Source organism: Nematostella vectensis, chromosome 3, assembly GCF_932526225.1.
Source record: "Nematostella vectensis chromosome 3, jaNemVect1.1, whole genome shotgun sequence".
In the NCBI taxonomy this organism is placed as follows: domain Eukaryota; kingdom Metazoa; phylum Cnidaria; class Anthozoa; order Actiniaria; family Edwardsiidae; genus Nematostella; species Nematostella vectensis.
This window is the reverse complement of record NC_064036.1, coordinates 6,450,693-6,472,301: the sequence shown is the minus strand read 5'-3', so window position 1 is coordinate 6,472,301 and position 21,609 is coordinate 6,450,693. Positions and strand designations below refer to the sequence as shown.

The following is a 21,609-nucleotide window of genomic DNA, read 5'->3' as shown; positions in this document are numbered from 1 at the left end:
AGGAATGGCACCAAAGGAAAGGCATGGAGTAGTTTAGGGAATAAGGTTCGCTTATCATTGATGATAGATATAATAGCAATAATCGCAAGAAATAAGATATTACAGCAAAAGGAATTTTCGAAGCATATGGTCTATAGTACAGTGTTTATCGGTTTATTTTAATCGTATAACTTCACAGCTATCACAATTTCTCCGACTAATTCGTTCTCACATTGATTTTTTTATATACCAGGTGGATGGTCTTAATGCCCGACACTTTTCAATTTATCCAAATAACCCAGTAAATTGTCTTCCTAGTGAGTTCAAAGTATTCTATATTTGTTGAGAAAGGGCTAGCGAATCTGAATTTAGCTTCGCTGTGTGTATTGAATGCTTTCCGTTGAATTTTTCTACTTGTCTACAGCTCTCAATTTACGAAAATATCACGGCAAATTGTTTTCCTAGTGAGTTCATAGTATTTTATGGGTAAGCGAATCTGAATTCAGCTTTTATGACGTGATTCAAATGAGAAGAAAAATGATACAATTCAGTAAACATCCCATATATAACGACACCAAAAATCGATTTAGAGATTCGCTTGCCCTTTCTCAACAAATATGGAATACTTGAACTCACTTAGTCTCCTTTGCAGACGCCCGAGGTCGGAGTCACTCAAAAACGGGGAGCGTTTTTGCGTGACTCCGACCTCGGGCGGCTGCAAAGGATACCGTACCGTGGCTGATTCTTTTAGGGCCTCCGAAATTTCGATGTGCTCGCAGTTTTCGGCAATGCTCGCGCAATTTATTTTCCGCTGTGCTCTCATTTTCGATGTCCTCGATTTATTGTGAACTTTAGAAGCACACTAGCATACACACATTGGCACCAGTCGGGCCAAGACGGGACGCTAGCACAGTCTATTACATTATTATTAGCAAAGGTCGCATGCGTGATCCGCACAATTGGCATCACGCTAGCCCGGTCGCAGCTCTAGATCCCACATGGATCTGAGCTGTGGTTTAAAGCACTTCGTTCGAGTCGAAGTCGCCCTGCAGTTTTTTCGCCGATAAAGTTTAACTGAGGCAAACCGGCTATGCCATGCTGACGAGTCCTAACAAGGACGAAACAGCTGTCCATGGTTGCCGAACTGCACGGGTAATAGACTGTGCTAGCGTCCCGTCTTGGCCCGACTGGTGCCAATGTGTGTATGCTAGTGTCCTTTTAAAGTCCACATTTAGGTATACATACTCGCAAGGATAGTTTGGCTATCCGACGGAGTTTCAGACTAGCAAAGGTCGCATGCGTGATCCGCACAATTGGCATCACGCTAGCCCGGTCGCAGCTCTAGATCCCACATGGATCTAAGCTGTGGTTTAAAGCACTTCGTTCGAGTCGAAGTCGCCCTGCAGTTTTTTTGCCGATGAAGTTTAACTAAGGCAAACCGGCTATGCCATGCTGACGAGTCCTAACAAGGACGAAACAGCTGTCCATGGTTGCCGAACTGCACGGGTAATAGACTGTGCTAGCGTCCCGTCTTGGCCCGACTGGTGCCAATGTGTGTATGCTAGTGTGCTTTTAAAGTCCTCGATTTATTGATTGATTTATTCAACAATTAGACCATGCACGCAGGGTTGACTGGGATACCTAAGGAATTTTATATGCATGTGAGGGATTGCAATTTGTTTGAGTCACTGTGTTGTGAGTGTATGACCAAAAAATGTTTTTATCTACCATTCAACAAAACATTTAATTATTAAAGCAATTTTAACACTGACTGGGGCAATTAATGTAAGATACACCAGCTTTTCCAGGCGGGGCAGGGGACCCCATAAAAGAAATGGTGTTCAAATTGGCTGTTAACCAAAGTGAGTCATTATTACGAACAATATAATGGTCTCCATTGTTTAAGACATTTATTATTTCACTTGTAAGCACAAAGTAAACAACAAGACCATTTATGCTATTATATTGTTTAGACAAAAATATTTTGGTGCCAAATTAGAGGGCTATATAGAATATATGAATGATATAACACATGTATCAGGATATTTAATTGGTAGCAGCCTAGTATCACCCTGTGTATTAAATATCCCATTCCTCATACACCAAATGATATCTCTTTGGGGGTAGAGGGCATAGGCTAAAGAGAACAAAGTCCCAGTGGATCTGGAACCATAATAGAAAATAAGAAAACTTTAAATATATTTCAAATTATGGTAAATTTGCTGTTACACCCAAAATAAGTCATAATGTAAGTACTGAAAATTTTTTATTCATTGTTCGTGACAATTATTTCATTTATGTAAGTACAAAATAAACAATAAGATCTAACCTAAGTATCAGGCCCTTCTATGTTTCTATCGCGCCGGCGAAAAACAAGACTTTTATTTTTCCTCTCCGACTTTTGAAAAATAAAACCGCCTGATACTCAGGCTAAATAAGATCTACTGTATACTATATTTACTGTATACTATATATATATATTGTTTAGACAAAAATATTTTTAAGTCAAATGGATAGGCTATAGAATATCAAACACAACAGAATCCTCTAATTCTTATTGCAAATGTTTTATTTTTCATTAAAATGTTTTAATAAAAATATGACATTCAGTAAGAGATAGAGAATCTATCTTAGAAAGAAAAAGAAAATCAAATCAAAATCAAATCAAAGGAAGGCATTTGTTATTACTTATTAGCAACAAAAAGGCATTCTTAACAAGTTTCATCAGGTTTTGGAGGTCACTGCTTATCAAGAGTTGATTAAACGGAATATAGGTAATTGAGATTACCTCTAGTTCATTCCTATTCTATACTAGCCGAGTACCCCTGTCTTGTAGAATCGAAAATCCTCCCCGACGAAATTACAGGATTTTAAAAAAAATCAAAGCTGAGTACGACTTATTCTTAAGCGACATTATAGATGACAAGCATTTGATTGCATTTCCAATAATAAAATTATATATCTTGTCTTTCCAACTTAAGAATTGCAAGCGAGTTAGCCCGAGTGTCCGGCCCTTTTATCGTTCCCTATGAAGTATACATCGCCTGATACTCGTGCCTACTAGCGAGTCTCCGATGAGATTCCAATATGATGATGATAATGATGATGATAATGATGATGATGATGTTTATTGGTACCATATAACTTTACATAACGTTACATAGGTTGTTTCAACCAATAAATTTCTATACTTCCTTTCCTTATTATATTTCCTTTTTCCTTTTTTTATACACATACACAGAAAAATGTGCTTCGCAACAGCCTTTTGCACCTTTTTTGGCGGGTTTAAGAGTAGATGAAAAAGCTGTTCCTTGTTGTGGAATCTAATTTTGTCTTTTTCCAGAACATCAAGCATTTCTTTCCTAAGGTTATCATAGATAGGACACCTCAGTAGGAAGTGCCACTCATCTATTGTTTCGTTGAGGTCGCATTGCCGGCAGTCTTTCCTCTGGGTTGCGGTATGGCCTGGAGTACCGTCCAGCCTCTATTTCTAACTTATGACAACTTAAGGAGTGTCAACTCTTCTCTATGCTTGATGTTTTGAACATTAACTAGGTACGTTTCCTTGTCATATTTTGTCTTAAACTTAGGTAAGTTCTAAGTTTGTTCTTTTGTCCGGGCTTTTTTGAATCATTAAAAATGTCAGCTTCAAAATTTTAGAATTCAATGTCTTGAAGCCTTTGCTTAAACAAATATTGCTGCGCTTTTTTCTCGATTACTTGAAAGTTTCCCCAGAGAAAACCCAGTCCCACCGAAGACACCATTGCTTTGCCTTTAACATACCAGTTGGAAGTGTAGGTTCCGGGGGTGCAGTCCAAATATGCATCATGTGATAAGAAATTGCTGTGGGCTTCGGATCGTTTGTTATGAAAACTCAATACCCTTAATTGCGCGTCTATAGACAGGATATCTTCCTAGTTCTGCCCGACAGGCTATATTTGGAGCATACTTGCCGACAGCGAGGATAAACTTACAACATTTGGCGTGCACCAGCTCTATTGGGTCACCTTCGTTTTTTATTTCATCGATGCCCCAGATTCCGCTGCCATATAGAAAGATTGGCTTAATGAGGCAGTCAAAAAGGCGGTTGGTCAGCAGGACATTTGTTCTGAAGTTATTGCCCATTTCTCTTTTGAGTTTAAAAAGTGCTTTAAGAGCTACTCTTTTTAAATCGCTTTTGGCGGCATTAAAGTTTCCGATGGAACTGAATGTCAGACCTAAGTATTTATATGTTGTTACGTTTTCTAAATTCTGGCCTAGGTATTTAGTGCAATAGTTATTCAAGGACCTCCCACTATTATTGAATATTACTACCTTCGTTTTGTCTAAATTGAGTTTCATACCGTTGGCTTGAACAAAATCTTCCATACAATTCAGGTAGGTATGTAAGCGACTTTCTTCCTTCGCTAAAAGAACAAGTTCATCTGCATATAGAAGGTGGTTAACCGGAATACTGTTGATAACTAAACCTTCGCGCTGCGGCTGTAGTTCCCTTAAACTGTCCGATAGGTCGTGAAGATACAAATTAAAGAGTGTGGTTGACAGAACACATCCCTGTTTTACCCCCATGCAGCAAGGAAACACCTCCGAAACTTGACCATTTACCTTGACCGCTGCATTATCGCTATCGTACATAGTTTTAAGAAGTGATAAAAACTTTCCGGTAACTCCTGATTTTTGCACCTTTTCAAACAATCTCTCACGAGGGATTGTATCAAAGGCTTTCGAGAAGTCTATAAAGCAGCTAAATAAGAGGTTTTTCCTTTTTTTAGGCTTGCCTTTTACATATTTATCTATCAGTGTTTTCAGGACAAAAATATTGTCGGTGGTACCATTCTTTTTGCGAAAACCACCTTGTTCTTTTGGCATTACATTGTTCATCTCAAGATAAAAATACAACCTTTTGTTTAAGATAGAAGACATTTTTTTGCTTAAGCTTAGAAGTAGAGTTACACCTCGGTAATTATTTACCTCATTGGAGCTCCCCTTTGTGAAGGGGTATAATAAGTCCCAGGCCCCAGGCGTTTGGCCAATATCCTCCCTTGAGGGTTTTATTGAAGATTTTTGTGAGGGGGGCTATTAAATTATTTTTGGCTATAATAATCTCATTTAATATGTTGAAGCACCCTGGAGCTTTACCGTTTTTAAGTTTGTCAAGCGCACATTTCACCTCAAGTGTCTCAATTTCGTAGTCGAGTGGCCCAGTCTGTTGTTGTGTATGGCTTAGGGCCTTGTCTTGTATGATTGAGGCATTCCGGATACAGCGCTGGGCTTTAAAGAATCTATAAAATGCATCTAAGGATGGCTGGTTGGTTATTTTCTGTGGAGTGCGGTTAAAGGTGTGTTTGATTTTCCGCCATGTTGCCCTTGGATTAGCGAAATCCAAATTATCTATTATGTTCGCTCTATGTTCATATTTCTTTTTTCTTCATAAGAATTTGAATTTCTTTTTTCGGCTATGAATCGTGTTTCTCAGATCGGAGTTTTCGAGGTCAAGCCGAAGTCTTTTAGCAAGGGAATTCAAAAGAGTTTTCTGTTGCTTGCATTCGTTATCAAACCACTATTGATTAGTTTCTATAGACTCTTTTGGGGGATTTCCGTATTTAAGACCAGATTCCACACTCAGCTCTAGTAATAAATTAGTAACATCATGGATCATGTTATCCACATCGTTATATTCGCAACTACTATTAATGCCACTGAATCTTTTTCTATATCTATCTGTCTCCAAAAGTGAATGGCAGACTGTAGTCACAAACAGGGGGTTGCAGCCCCAACCCCCCCCCCCCCCCCCCCCCCAACACAACGGCCGAAAGTCCAGTTTCGGTTCTCAATCTGTATGTCTGTCTGTCAATAGGGTAATAGATGTTTTGTCGACAAAACTATAAAGCATAAGCTCACTTTGGTATAATGTCTTAAATCCATAAGTCAGACTTTTTTGTAGGGTACGGGCCTGAACTTTCACGGTCGATTGAACGCTGACGTTTGCACTGTAAACTCCACTAACTACGTTCGCTGCTGTAGAAATAATGTCCTTATTTTATTTGTATCTGTCTCTGACTACAATGTTTCGCGTATTCCATTGCAATTAAATTTTTTATTGTTTGCCAAGCTCGAAAACACCTTTTTCGATCGCGTTGTCCTAGCCGTCATCGTCCCTAGCATATCAAACATATTCCCCACGGATAGTGTCCTTCGTATGCATTGCCTTATATGGGCATTGATGCCCATATTTAGAAGAGCTAAAGTTTTCCCGCTCCATGATCTCCAGAAAACATGGTGCAAAATGCTGATTCCTGTCAATTTGAGACTCGAGGCAAAAATGTGTCAAAAAAAAACTTTATCGCTTGGTCAAATCTTTATCACACAAGCCTTGAAAAGCCCTTAGACCCAGGCCTCCAAGAGATTGGCCGAGCGAGTTTTAAGGTCACCCAAATATTGATATGTTGCATTTTATGAATGGGCTACCACAGGTATCCCAGTAACTTAAAATGCTCGGTCTCGCATAAAAAACGAGATGCTCGCAAGCTCGCAAGTTCTCGTAAAAGACCATTCGGGGGTCCTTTTAGGGGGAGGGAGAGGAGGAAACGACGAACGATTCAACGATAAATAAAAAAAACACGTGTCTCTTAGCAAGAAAAGAGGAAAAATAAAACTCAAGCAAGGAAAGAGGAAAAATAAAACTCTTTCTATCGCATCAAAGGGGACGATAAAAAGGCCTGACGCTAAATTTCCCCACAAGATTCGAAGTAACATAAAAAAAAGTCGCATCAGTATGCGACCGCAGACATTTCAGCGGTAAACCAAACAAATTCTAAGTGACGGCCCTGATTGGCTAGCGTGTTTTATACTCGGTTGTTATGTTTTGTACGGATTGAATATGTAAACCCTCGAAACTGCATCAAATAGAACCCGAAGTACTGAAATCCATGCGTGCTAAAATGACAAAATGGAGGCCCCTGACGGAGATGAAGCCAAGAGATTCGCAAGTGTATGGATTCGCCGCTTGGAGCGATCGCTGCTTTCGCAATACGAGGACAATTCTAGCGAGCAGCCAATCCGCCATTTTGATTCCGTCAGTTTTAGTTTGAGCCATGATGACAACGAAACCAGTTTCGTAGATATTAAAACAGGCCCAGAGAAAAGGGGTCAGTTCTATAGTGATCTACCATATCTTTCCTCTGGGATCTCCAATGATAAATTGAAAGAGTCAAAATGCAACATTCCACCAAATTCTTTCGATGAATATTGCCCGCCTGAAGATCGAAAAAGTCCTGCCAAATCGCCTAGAACCATCGTATCTGATCATCGTGTCATCAAAGGTGGAAGCCCTAGAGTTGACTTAGAACTTGTGAGACAGAAGAGGTTAAAGCATTTTCAACTGACTAACAAGTCATCTAGTTTAGAACGCGACAATGGAACGTCGGAGTGCGAGCGTACTCATTTAGAACGAGTACCTGGACTCTCTAGTAACGTGGACGTTCCAGAAAATATGCCTTACAGTACAGGGGCTTTGGAATACCCAAACAGTTTCGATGATATTAAAAGCTTCTCTCCAACAGATTTCGGCCCTTTAGAAAACAAAGACCATGAGGATGACCACTTAAGACTGGAGTTATGGGGACTTAGGGATGCTGTGGAAAACGGTCAAGTGGATTTAAAACCTTATCTCAATTGTTTTACTAGACATAACCAAAAATCCTACCATGGTAAAGGTGGTTTAGAGCCTTCTCATGTTGAGAGTATTAATGATTTTACAATCATGTCAAGTCTAGACTTGGATAGAAACAGTAATAAATACAATCAGTATAATATGCAGTCAGAGATCAAACATCACAACAATGGATTACAATTCCGGTCAAACTCACCAGAAAAGAGTGATACCAGTCCTGATCCGAGTGATGCTATAAAGATCCCTACTACTCCTCATAAGACTGTCTCGCCATGTCCTCAGATTTATGGAGCCCTGTATAATGGCTTTGAGACCTCCGATTCTGAAGGAAGTATAATACCATCAAAGAAAAATGGTTCTAAAGAAGGTTGGTCAAGCAGACAGCAAGAGACGTCACCTAAAAAGAGCCCTAATAGTGGAAAAGGGAAAGAGAAGATCTTGCACGAGCTGACACAGTACCTTAATTCTGACCGAAAGGTGGTTAAAAACAAAAGTAGGAATGTCAAATCACCCCAGAATTCTGAAGATCTTGAGAATTTATCTTCCCATCCTGATGAGAATTCAGCTCCTCTTCTATTCCATGTGGTTACACCCAATACCACGCCTCGCGTTACTTGTAAAGAGACTGGTGATCGCACTGAAAAGGAGGAGACGAAGAGACACATAGCACGTAACAATGAAAGAGCCAAGTACCTTATCCCAGATTTAGCTATAAATCAACAATCCATTATGGCTAAAGTTTGCCCTAAATGCAAAGAGATCAACAGCCAAGCTGCAAACTGGTGTATTGAATGTGGGACTGCACTTATCAGGACAAAACCATCTTTTCTATCACAAGAGCAACAGGAGAGCTATGAAGAACAGTGCAGAGAAGCCAGAGATCTAATCTCTGCAGGTTTGAATAAGAAATATTCTCCTGTAAATGGAGATGGCCCTAAGCAAGTCTCGTCAAATGGAGCAAAACCTCTAAGCAGTGAAATTTCTGAGTTGATTGAAAAAGTTAATGCAACGACTGATATAACATATGATAGTTATGATTGCAACCAGCTGTCCAATTACAAAAGGCGTTGGCATAAGTCAAGTATTGCATGGAGTTCATTTGAAAAAAGGCAGCTCCAAAAACCATCTTCACTCCAACAGTCCAAAAAAAAAGATGATCCAGCAGGAGGTAGCCACGGGAAAAATCGCTCAACAAGTTTTAGTGGTGAAAAGAAAAAGCGACCAAAAAGTGCACAGAAAAAAAGCAGCCGGCAGAGAACAACCAGTGCTACGTATGGGCCAACAGTGCAAGCGAAGGAAGGCGAGCGACCACAAAGTGCCTCAAGACTGTCAGGAAGAAATAAAGATGAATATCAAAGAGAGCGTAAGAAAAGGCCCTATAGCACTGAAAATATTGGTAAAGTGGGGTCAAAAGGTTATGGAGAGGCCCTTGAAAAAAATTATCAAGAGATCAAGGTATACAATGTTTTCCACTTACAATTGGAACACTACTCTATTTATTAGTTAATACCATTTTAAGAGGTTCATGAGTGTATTTTCTATGTAGTATTTCACACAGTAGTACCTCTTATAAGTGGCCACCCTTATTAACAATTGTCAACTAAATGGTAGTTGACAACCTTATACAGTTTGTACTGTAGAGTATCTAGTAATATAGTATGCATTTTGTAAAATAAGAAATTTAGGGTCACTTAGTAGGTCACTTAGTAGAGCATTTCAGGCAAATTTATGAGATATTTTTTTCTTTTTCAGGAACAAGGTAACCCCTTCAAATCCCCTTTGAAGAAATCAATCCCAGCCATACCTCCACTTGACTTAAATGGTAGGTACTAGTGCATCACATCAAGTGTAATGATGCAATCTCCACTCAACTTACACTAAACAGTATATAAATTGCATTTTAAGTCCACATCAAGTGAAATGCAATGTCATGACGCATGGGGTTACATATTCTCCCAATGCTTTCTTTTTATAAACAATTTTTTACGTTTGGCAAAACATTGTCTTTGCATTGCTGACCATCCACATTGTTCCCATATGTTGTAGATATTGACAGCTATGACAGAATTCTTACTCTGGTAAGTTGTGTTGCATGTCTTCTATGAATGTCCAATCTGATGCAACTTAACAACCACGTTAAAGTTATATATTTTTTTACTGAATTGTGCAAATGATGTCACACAGATTCGTTACCAGAGTGAACCCATTCCCTATCTCTGCCTGCCTGATGAGATCGTGCTCAAGATTTTTTCAAGTCTTTCACATAAAGACCTTGCAACTTGTGCATTGGTGTGCCAGCAATTTTATCGCATTGCAATGGATGAAACCCTCTGTAAGTAATAAATTTTCAATTACAAATAGCAGCACTATAGTCTTTAAAACTGCATTCACTTGGAATGGCTTTTAACATTATTATTTAATTATACTCAAATCTTTATGATTGCAGGGGGATCAATTACTCTTATCAAGAAAGAGATTAAAAGTGATGAGTGGCTTGAAGAAATTGGCAAGCGACATCCAACAAGTCTAACCATTTCTCACTGCCGTGGTAACTGTGTCACAGCGAATGGCCTACGCAGTCTGTTTAGAAATTGCTGTGATACATTAGAGGTGCTGTATGAGAAAAAAAGATGATGCTGATGACATTTTGTTAATTGTAATGATGATAGTCGTGGTGATTTTTTAAAAATAAATAATAACAGTATATGCTGATGCAGTTCACATATGATTACTTTTATAACCAAATGCTGATGAGATTAGTATGCCATAGATATTGTTAATATATATTCATCATCATTATTAGCATAATCAGCACCAACATCGCCACATTTTATCCATAACATCATAACACCATAATCACATCATGATCATTATTATCAGCAGCTGGTCATCAGATCATCACGATCAACAGTGATATACTTGCCCTGGTCTGATATCTGATGTTGATATGACATCATTTTATCATGTTTTAAAATGTGTTTTTGTAACATTTACCAAATTACTTGTGATCGCCAGGAGGTGGACTTTAGTGGCTGCAGTGGTGGTGAGTTGATTGGTGAATCCATATTGCTACATATCTCAGCACGATGCACCAGTGTTGTATCAGTAGACGTAAGCTGGACCAACGTCAGTGATAATGGAGTACAGGCCCTTGTAGAGAATATCATCCAGTAAGTTTTTATCAGTAAAATATTTTTAAGGTGAACAGTGATGCTAAAAGTTATCGATTGTGTTGATAAATGATGGTATGTTGGTTATTGTGCTTTTGATCTTTATAGGTTGTTTAAATCTATTTGTTTGTTTTTTTAGACTTGAATGCCTCTGTTTAAATGGCTGTCAAGCTGTGACTGACAAATCCTTGAGGAGCATCGCTGACCGGCATGGTGAAAGGTACAACTTTCCCAAATAAACCCAGCCTTAGTTTAACAATATCTAGCCATTGACAAATGTTTGCTTTCTTGTGTTTTTAGTACAACTATCTCTATCTATCTTGCTTCCATGTATTTGATGGATAACATCTCTATCTGCTTACAATTGTTTTGCAACCCTTGTGCCTTAGGCTAGCAATCTCCATGCATTGAATAATTTGCCTCTTTGTGTCTTTATTCTAGCAATCTCTTTCCATTGACAAATGGTTTGCTTACTCATGTCTTTAGTCTCTATCCATTGAAAAATGATTTGCCTTCTTCTGTCTTTGTTTATTGACTCCTTATGTCTCCAGTTTGCGGATATTTGAGGTATTTGGGTGCTTCAATATCACACCAGGAGGGTTCAAAATGCTGGCTGGGAAGTGTTGTCATCTGCAGACCCTAAACCTTGGCCAGTGTCACAAGGTACAGTAAAATTCATCCTGTGTGTTGTTTTGTATTGCTTCTTTTGCCGCGTTCCCTTAAGTCATTGTCTTGTTAAATTCAGATGACTGACTCCGCACTTGGGTCTCTTGTCTCACATCTCCCTGAATTGGAAAACCTTGACCTTCGAGGGTGCAAACAGGTAAATACACAACTCTGTATTGACCAAGTGGACGGGTATATGGGCCCAATAATTAATCAACTGTTTTATACAGTAGCCCAAGAACCCCAAACTAACGAGGTCAATAAAATATTTATTATACAATATTTCATTGCAAGGTGTTGCATTTTTCCTGAGCGGGGATATAAGGCCCAGTTATTAAGGTAATTCCCTTGAAATAGTTCTACAACCCAGAATTTTTTAAAACTTGGCATAAACAATATGAAAGCTAAGGGCTTTCAAAAAATGTAATAAAAAATAGTGGTACCGACCACGTTTTCACAACAGAGGGGCGTAGAGTTGACGCGTTTTTACTGATAGCTCAAGGAAAAATCCCAACTCTTAGTTTTCAAAAAGAGTGCCTATAGTCTTTAGAAAATTAAGTTCTGTTTGTCGAGCTGCCAAAATCCGATCACCTAAACAATAACCCGTAGTAGCTAATGTTCAAAACAAATCACATTTTAAGAGATCGCACAAAAAGACATTGTTTTCGCCACTATTCATACGATAAAAAGCGCCATTTTGAAGTATTTTTACGGCTTTTAAGAGAAATAACAAAACTTCTATATACTTTCAGTATATCATTTTTCCGTATATATTTAACTATTTGAGCAAATAAAAAATGGGGGTAACCGACTCCGTTTCTCTGTCAAAGCGATTTTAAGTAAAAAAACGCGTGCCTTTTGCTGTGTTTTCTTGTACAACTGTGGCGCGCACGCGCACTTAATACCGGAAAATTCGAACAAACAGCGCGCGCTACTATGCGCAGAAGGGGTGCGCAGTGCAATTCAAGGGAATTACCTTAACCAATGACAGCATTCAAACCAGCACTGTAGCTGTATAATAAAATTGGTTATCGAATTGATGCTCACAGCCACGTTTCTAGTTACTTTTCATGTGCATTGAACGACTGATGAATAACTGTATTTTTTACAAATTTCTCAGATTCGTGACTCTGCTGTAAAGAAGATTGTGCGCCATTGTCCACTTCTCAAGTGTCTCGCTCTCGCAAACTGTCCGCGCATCACAGATGTCACTCTTGCAGAAATTGCCACCAACCTGCCTGACATTCGGTAAGTTACCAATGACATGTCTCGTTAATTGCTTGTCTCTCTGAATGTATGTAGGGATAATCACCTGGGCGTCACATGCGACTTAATTAACCCTGACTAGAGGTATAGACCATGCAATTTGCAATCATGGGTGTATTTAGGTTTACAAGAACTGCTAGCGTTCTCAGTGGTCCATTTACAGGAGAATGCCTGCTCTTGTAACATTGGGTGTTTGTTTATAAGTTGCAGTTGCTTGCCTCTAATGCTAAGGTTACTTTGTTCATAATCTGTGGTTGCTTGCCCATGCTACCGAGATCAATACCTTCTCTCGTCATCCATCCTTCTAGGTCTTTGGACATCTGCGGTTGCAGTAAAGTGAGTGATGTTGGTGTTCGAGCTCTGGCACGGTGCTGCAATAAAATGGAGTCCCTCGATCTCAGCTCAACCGGAGAGGCTGTCACCCACAAAAGGTACATCTGCACAGAAGACAATCCCCTTCTACCTTTTGGCGTAGGATCCCTCCTGGAAATTTGGCGTTTGTGGATAGAATTACTAACCTATAATCAAGTACTTAAAGAAGGCCAATCACGCTGCCATTTTATTCTCCTTCTCAATGGCGAGCCACACAAAGAATCCATTTCCATCGGCTAATTCAAGCGAGTAACCATGATATTGTCAATCAAATATCGTCAGTAACGTCAATAACATCAGACTTCATTCGTAGATTGTTATTTTGAAGTTTCCTTGCGAATAAACCGCTGCACACTGTATTTTCAATGATAAACATCAACAAAGAAGTGGGTGATTGACATTCTTTAAATATATTCCAAGAAGAGAGTGTTTTCAAATGTAAAACAAAGGAGTATCTGATCGACATTTTTTAATTCTTGTTGATTCACAGTGTGACATCACTCGCCAATTATTGCAGTCAGAGTCTGCAGACTTTGAAGTTGAGTTTTTGCGCGGATATCACCGACGAGACGGTGCTACACCTCGCCAGGCAGTGCCGAAAGTAAGTTTCAAAACCGTTCACATTCAAGCAGTTCAAGACGCTCAGGCGGTTCCATAACCGACAGGCAGGTTTGCGAGCCCATTTTTACCTTATTGTTGTTTTATTTTACAAGAGAAGCTACATAACATGTCTATGTTGTCTGTAGTGTAATTGTTTAGGTTACAATATTGGTTTCAAAAGGGCCCATTTGACTGGAAAACATTTTCAGTCTTCCATTATCTCAAAACTTCAAATAAAGTTTTTCATATGGGACGCCGCTCAAGCCCGTCAAATTATGTAGGACGTGTTTCTTCAAGCAAACGTACAAAAAAATAAACGCCAAATAAAACGAAGCGCCATTTTGAATCACCACAGGCCTCCAAACTCGCCCTTTACAATCCTAATAGTTATAAGCGCCATTCATTATATTCAAGCAAAAACTTATGACTAAAAGTTTTACACCTTATTTTATTTGCTTCAATTTTTCAAAAAGATTGTCCGTTTTCTCCCGATAACCATGGCAAACAGCTCATCCGCCATCTTGGTTTTTTTAATATTGAAGGATCTGGCCTCTATACGCGAATAAGCGCTTTCCCTGAATAAGCGCCTCCCCTGATGTGGATAGAGGTTCCATTGCATGTTTTCTTTGTCAAAGGTTGAGTCTGCTACACCTGTATGGTTGCAAGAGAGTGCGAAACCTTCAAGGACTCAGGGCCGCTAACCCCCTCCTTTCCGTCGAACGATGACAGGTGTGATCAGTGCAGTCTTGTCAGTCAATGTTTAAACTGTCAATCACCTGTCAAGAACGCTATAGTCTTCAGATAGTTTCGAGCGGTATGTAGCTGCAGTCAAATCTCAGTATAGAATAAAGGAAACCTTAATGATTAAGCTATGTGAAATATGAGCAAATTTGTTTTCATACGTACTTTGTAAATACAAGTGTATGTAAATATTTCAAGTCCCCGGCATACCCGTGGCCAAGTGGTAATTGGTTGGTTGGGAAAATGTCGTCAGTAAAAGTATGTGCGATGGCGGCGGAATGGTGACACTCTCTATGGGAAGGGTGCGTGTGTGTGTGGAGGATGAGGGGGAGGGGGGGGGGGGAGGGGGGTGGGTGCTGTGGTCTGTTGCAAGCCACTTTTATTTAGTGCCGGTCAAGCACCATGGGGCGAGGGAGACGTTCGTGACCAACAGCAGTTACAGTAAAGCTGCTTAGTAGATGAAGGTCCCATCATGCTTCGGGTGCCCCAAGGGTTCCCGAGTTTAGGGGCTCCAGGAGAGAAAGTGAGATAACAGAATATGACTGTGTGTTGTCATGGTGACTACTTCTTATTTAAAAGAGAAGTTGCGTAATTTGTGTAAAATAGTAGGAATGACGAATAAAACGTATTGTGATAAGTTCGTAAGATTTTGAATGCATTGTCTTTAAAGGAGCAGTTGAAAAGGGGAGGTGTGAGGCTAGTCGTACCCAGGCTTCCAATAGTAGGCCGAGCACGCCGCTGTTTGCTCTTTCACTGTTCGCCATCTTGTCGCGTCCGTACGTCGCACTCTTAGGGTTACGCCTGTGTAATAACCTACGAAGCATATAGGGTAGAACACTTTCGGTGAATAAAAAGATACCCTAAAAGAACCTTAATTGGCGTGGCATTATGTTTTAATTTTATATCCTAGATACCGCGATAAAAACAAAGCGACTAGAGGGTGTTCTATAAAAGCTAAACTTTATTCACAGCCGTGGTCGCACAGTCTCACTGATTATTTTGGATATCACACTTCTTAATGCTTAATATCTGATGGGTCGGTAACGGAAGTCTCCTCCCAAGAAATTGAGCTAACCAAAATCTCTAAAAATAAGAACAAGCAATCCATAAAAGACATACGTTCATTCTAGAAAAAAAAACAGCCAAGCCAATCATGTGGCAGCGAAAAAAAAGCCTACGTTGGCAACTTGTCGGTCCCTAAAATCCTTCATTTGTCGTTGGAAATTAACGAGTTATCAATCTTAAATAAAACTTATAAATCGGCCCGCAAAAAAAACTTCATTAAAGTTCTTAAAACCTTTCACTTATATCAATCTAGCCAAAACAAAGCATAGATAAACTTTCAAATTCTGAAAAGGGAATCAAATTTGATTAAAATTTGAATTTTCTACAGATCTTTGAAAATTTTCCTGGCCGCGCGAAAGGAGATTGATTGAAAGGATATTGAAGTTTTGGCGGGAAAATCTGAAACAAGGTATTTTCCTTAAACCGTTAAAATTCAGAGACAGTAATACCACAAAATGTTGGCGAATTGTCTTCCATTGCAATGCTACCCACAATAAAGCGAAGAATAATTTAAAGTCGAGAATTGTATGCGAAAAAAGAAAATATCGTTTTGTTATGTAGGTTTCAAAAACAGCGCGCGCTCGTGAGAATGTCGCCATTCTTGATTGCGAATGCAGCGCGCGTGCACAATGCAAAAACAATTCAAAGACTAAAAAAATATCTGCTAAATTTTGCAGATTTGTTTCCTTAAGTTAAATAATCATTTGACTACCAGGTTGAGATATAAAGATGGCGGTAAAAGTTGTAACCACACAACGTTCTTCAGCAAGAACTAGGGTGATTTAGATCCACGACGCCGGCAAGAAGACGCCGCCTCGCGCACGTTCGATTGCGCGCGCACGCTTTTCTTGCAGGCGTCGCGTCCTGTTCAGGACGGCATTTGGTAGGATATATGAAAACACCTTAGTGGGGGAAACGGCGAAGATCAGCCTTTCTTCAACATCTAATGTCCCTGTAAGGTTTATCAATTCCCTATTTGCTTGGTGTGATTTAAAGACACTACAGGAAATATATATTGAAGGCCAACAAATTCATACCCTAGGAAAATATATTAAGAAAGTACTATATAAAAGTTATGCAACATTTTGGAGAACCCAGGCACAGTTATATCAAAATAGTGGAAAACTACGCACTTATTGCAAGATCAAGACAAATTTTAAACTAAAAAAATATATATCAGAAGCTAATGTTAGACGCCGACAATCTATGACTAGATTGCATGTCTCGGCACACAAACTAGCAATTGAAACAGGCCGCTATAAAAATTTACCTTTTGAATTAAGGATTTGTGAAAAATGTGAAAAAAAAATAAGGTTGGGGATGAGTACCATACCTTAATGGAATGCGACTATGTCAATGATATACGTCGAGTATTTTTTAATGATCTATTTGCAAATTAATAACTCTTTCAAACTGTTAAGGCCAAAAGCCTTTTTTTTTGTATATTATGAGCTTAACAGATGACTCCATTACGAGCCTAGTCCTGAAATTTTGTGATGATGTAATTAAATATTATGAATAGAAGATAGGCATATAAGCTAACCTACTTTGTATATTATCCTAATATACCTGTATTGGTATTTATTGGAATAAAGTTATTATTTATTTCATGCTTTTTCACGTCCGCACATGTGTTGACATCTCGATCTACGTCACAAATGACTGGACCCGGGCCTTTCTGTTCACGGCTTTTTTCCGAAGGTTGACCAAAATACCTCAATATTACAGATTTGAGTTATTCGCGCGAACGCGTGTTTTATAAGGTCCATAAGAACCACATACTATTTGGAAGATGAAAATATAAAGAATTGACAAAGTCTATCAACTCTGAAAGGTTATATGGACTTTAACAACGCGATATTCCCATTGTGTATGTGTTTTTTCCTTTCTCCGAGGGAGGCTTACATTTAAAAACATTTTTCCCTCTATGTTAGAGGATTATCAAAGTGGGTATGTGTCGGCTGTCGTCTGAGGGCGGGAAACCGCACAGCGCGCGTAACAGGGCGTTATTTCCGTCGCACATGCCTGCAGCAGAAGGAGTGGTTTGCCGTGCATCATTAGTGAAAGCAAAGGCAATTTTCACAGATCAGTGTCTACAAATCAACCGAAAATATTTACGTTTGCTCGCTGGTACAATCCGCTCTAAGAAAAATTCAACAAACACTCTCATTAGGTCTTTTATTAGCAGGCGATTTTTTCGCAACGATGTGCAACGTACCTAAAATAAACTCCGATAGTTGTGACTCTTGGTTTGGCTGACGCGTGGGAGCCCCATCCTACTACCATGATGACGCGCGCGCCCTCGGACTACAACCCTCACTTCCGCCGGACGGACCATTCGGGTATTTTAAAAGCGACCATAATTTTCCATTGCGCAAGATATTTGTTAGAGAAGCATTGTGTATGATGTTTTATTCTTTTTTTGTCTATGATTTGTTTATTTATTTTTAATGAAGGGGGTTCTGGGGTTTGTTCATTTTCTTTCAAAGACTTGGTGTCCCTAAAAGATGCATAAAGCCCTGTTCACAAGAAACAAAATATTTTCCCCTCATTCCTTGCTTATATAACTAATTATAATTCACAGGGGCGAAACGCCAAAATATACTTCTAAATAATTCGGTAACAATGGTCGCTCATTGAGTTGACAGTTTCATCTCGACGTAAATCTTCCAGTGACAAAACGTACTTCAACATTTTGAAGTATCAGATTATAAACCATAAACCTAAAAATAGCGTCGCAACGAGCTTTAACAGATGAGAAAGATTGAAAGAAGGAACGCAATAAACCTATAAAGACCCGGAGGTAAACTGCCGATTATCAATTAGTTATTTCCCGCCATGAACACCTGTTTTGTGAAGCACGCGGTCGCATCGCAAGATGCTGAGAACAAACGCGATTACAATATTAAAGAAAAGGTTCTCGCAGAGAGCTAGGCTTGAATTCTTCAACCCCGGTCCCCTCAATGACGCAAACGATGAAACATATAGCTTGAAAAAATACAAGGGAAAAACAGCGTCGCTTTTTGCTGGCGGTTATCCCTTTTTAAGGTCGACTTGTCGACGGTTTAAGGTCCTTACAAACAGCCGAAAACGGACTTGACCTAGACTACCACTCGAACGCAAAGGATCTCAAAAATTTTACAATACATACGGAGTAGTTCCCTACGAAATATATTACTTATTTTGATCAAATGAGTAGGCAGCTGGTTGCTGTGAAAGTAAAGTGAATCAAAAGCACACTCGAGATATACGTAAGGATCGAACAATATTTGAGATTTATGGAAGAGATAAAGAATACAATATCCTTGTTGACAAACAGTAACCATTTGAAAGCATAAACATGAAGGTTGCAGTCGAATGTATTTCCGCGCGTAACTCTTGCCCGGTTCTGGCAATCATTTGCCACGTGCTCCTGGAGAGAGATGAAGCCGAGTGTTTCCCGCGGTTTGAGTTTTCATGGCAGTTATAGCCCACTAATGAGCTAAGTGATCATCTAAATGGATACACGTCCGTCTTCATCGGATATTCAATATCCAAGAGGTTCTTTGCCCGCGGCTTTTGATCAAATTTCCGATACGCCTTGACATCCGTTTACCTATCTCATAATTGGGTATCCCGGCATGAATAGCGGGCGTGGATGCTTTAAAAGAGTGTCAAAAGTGCAAGTAGTCTCGGCACACAGCAAACGCGCACTGAGCAATACTAGGATTTTCCATACAAGATAACAGACAAAAATGAAGCATCAAACTGCTTTGCTTTGCATCGTGCTTATAAGCCAGCTTTCAGGTAAGGGATTATTCAAAATCAAATATGTTGACTAATACTTCTAACTATAATCCAACTTTCGTCACATCCTTGAACTAATCTTTTACAGTTATAAATAGTTTTTCGATTCTTTAATAGTTTCTTGAGTCTTTTTAAATTAGAAGCAAGAAATGCTTTCAAACAATTGTTTCACTTTTCAATAAGAAGAATGTTGTCTATAAAGAAGAATGTTGTCTATATCGAAAGAACGGGCGACAACGAGAATTAAAACGCGTTTATTGTCCAGCGTCTATTGTTTATTGTTCAGGCTTGGCGAGAATGCCGAAATGGGGTTTGCCTGTGGTAATAAAACATGACACGAAATAACAATAATCACAATACAGTTAATGTGATATTCGGTGCCAATTAGAAGATCCGATTTGAAATTTAAAACGATGATTGTTTCGAGGTAAATTATCACCTTAGCAAAAAAATATTGGCAGCGTCGAATCGTCTAGCTGTTTCTGGATATAAAAAGAAGCACAAAAAATAATTGTTGCTTACGCTTTTTCTTCCTCTTTTTGTCAGAGTAAAGATTGTAATGATATGATAGTCCACAAAAAAGAAATAACTACTCGAAGAAACGGAAATTAAGCTGCAAGAGACTGATTAATGATTAGAAATCTATAAGCCGACAAACCTGTGTCGTGGGGCGAGTTGGGGACCTGGAAACCCGACAAGCTAAACTCACTAACTTACCAGGGCCTAGTTGAATCGGCTTCACTACTTGAAGCCAAAAGTAATACTGAAATCATAAAAGTATACTGTAATATTTTATTCAATGCTGATTATCAAGTTGATTACGCGGACAACGCCTAACTTCACCTGAACACTTCGCTTCTTACTTGAAAAGAGGGTTAATCCATTCGTAAGATTCGAGTATAAAAAACAGACCACACTCCCACTTTTAATAATCAGCGATGAGACGTTCCTTTGTAGCGTTAAAAACCAACACAAATTTCATTTTGACATTATTGAATAAAGTACGTTTTGATAATGGTAACAAAATTGACTCGTTACAATACATAAGCTGGAATGTTGGCTTGGGTTATTCTAGTTGACAAAACATTATTTCTTACTGACTACTCTTCATATAAATCCGGCGTTCATGTTTGCTCAAAGTGTATTCGAATTTGAGGCGCATGTAGATTGCGAATAATTTGGGAAAGTGCGTCTAATTTGACTGTCTTGTGACAGCGAGATTAAGCGATATGTAATCACATCTATAAGAACACCTGGTTTTTTTTTCTTTCTTTCTTTTCACGATGAGGAGAAAGTATTCACCTTTTAAAATATACCAAACCCTTAACTTCCTGGGCATAAAGAAAAATATGCTACTTGATAAAGTTGCTCTACGAAGGGTTCTTATCGCTAGCACAAAGTGATTTTAGCCTTCTTAGCCTTATTCGTTTAAGGCGGTGAACTTTTGAGAGCAAGTAACCACAAGCTTCTGTCAATCTTAGCCTTTCAGTAACTTGAAGCCCCGCCTCCTGTCAATCAATTGATAAACGCCAATCCTTAATTATCCCAATCACTCTGTAACCATTTTACCCCTTAGTTACAGTTCTCGCAGCGCTGCAGTGTCTTACATGCGGAAGACAGTTCTATCTAGCCCCGCCTTCTACCAGGCTTACAACCCATTTTACTGCTCCGTCCCCAAGGTAGCGCGTCTTTATCCCTAGCTCCGCCCCCTGTCAATCAACACATCTTGTCATTCAACAGTCCTAACAGCGCTTCAGTGCTTCACATGCGGCAGCCAGTTCTCCCCGGAAGACTGCAGAGAAAACCAACGACCGCTGGCCTGCAGACCCGACCAGGATCGTTGCTTCACTGGTTACATGGAGATCCCAAAGTTCGACTTCAAGGTGTACGGCAAGGGGTGCCGAAAACAGTCCGAGTGCGAGTTCGGGCTGCCGCCGGAATGTGAGATTTCCGGGGCGAAGTGCCGAGCGCAATGCTGCGAATCAGACTCTTGCAATAAATGAACCCAAAGGATTCGGGGGAATAACATGTGACTAGACAAAGACACGTGCCCAAGAAGAAGATAGCTTAGGAAAAAAGAGTGAGACATATCTGTGTAGTTATTAAAGGCTATGATTATGTCTCGCTGAAAACGTATGAAAATTTGGGTTAAAATCAAGAGAGTCGTACTCTCCTATTTTGCCTTTAGAGGCAACGGAAATTCTAATTGGTATTTATCACTAAGTGTCACCGTTATTTACCTCTAAAACTTATTTATTTCAAGCGTTCCGGTAATAAATATTTGAACAAAGT

At 39.3% G+C, this 21,609-nt stretch overlaps 2 protein-coding genes across 2 annotated transcripts; both read left to right on the top strand.

The window, feature by feature from the left end:
• Positions 1 to 6,809: 6,809 nt before the first annotated feature.
• On the top strand, positions 6,810 to 15,111 carry LOC5506485. The gene is made up of 13 exons (XM_001627151.3): positions 6,810 to 9,106; positions 9,404 to 9,473; positions 9,698 to 9,729; positions 9,836 to 9,983; positions 10,098 to 10,261; positions 10,667 to 10,821; positions 10,961 to 11,041; positions 11,373 to 11,484; positions 11,567 to 11,644; positions 12,608 to 12,735; positions 13,062 to 13,184; positions 13,616 to 13,726; positions 14,361 to 15,111. Exons 1-13 carry the CDS (start codon positions 6,929 to 6,931, stop codon positions 14,449 to 14,451), a joined length of 3,471 nt encoding a protein of 1,156 aa, XP_001627201.1. The 5' UTR covers positions 6,810 to 6,928; the 3' UTR covers positions 14,452 to 15,111.
• A 4,055-nt stretch (positions 15,112 to 19,166) lies between these two features.
• LOC116614175 (ly6/PLAUR domain-containing protein 5) lies at positions 19,167 to 21,608 on the top strand. The gene is made up of 2 exons (XM_032374882.2): positions 19,167 to 19,317; positions 21,058 to 21,608. The coding sequence occupies exons 1-2, from the start codon at positions 19,266 to 19,268 to the stop codon at positions 21,318 to 21,320; spliced, it is 315 nt and encodes a 104-aa protein (XP_032230773.1). The 5' UTR covers positions 19,167 to 19,265; the 3' UTR covers positions 21,321 to 21,608.
• The last annotated feature ends 1 nt before the right edge of the window (position 21,609 follows it).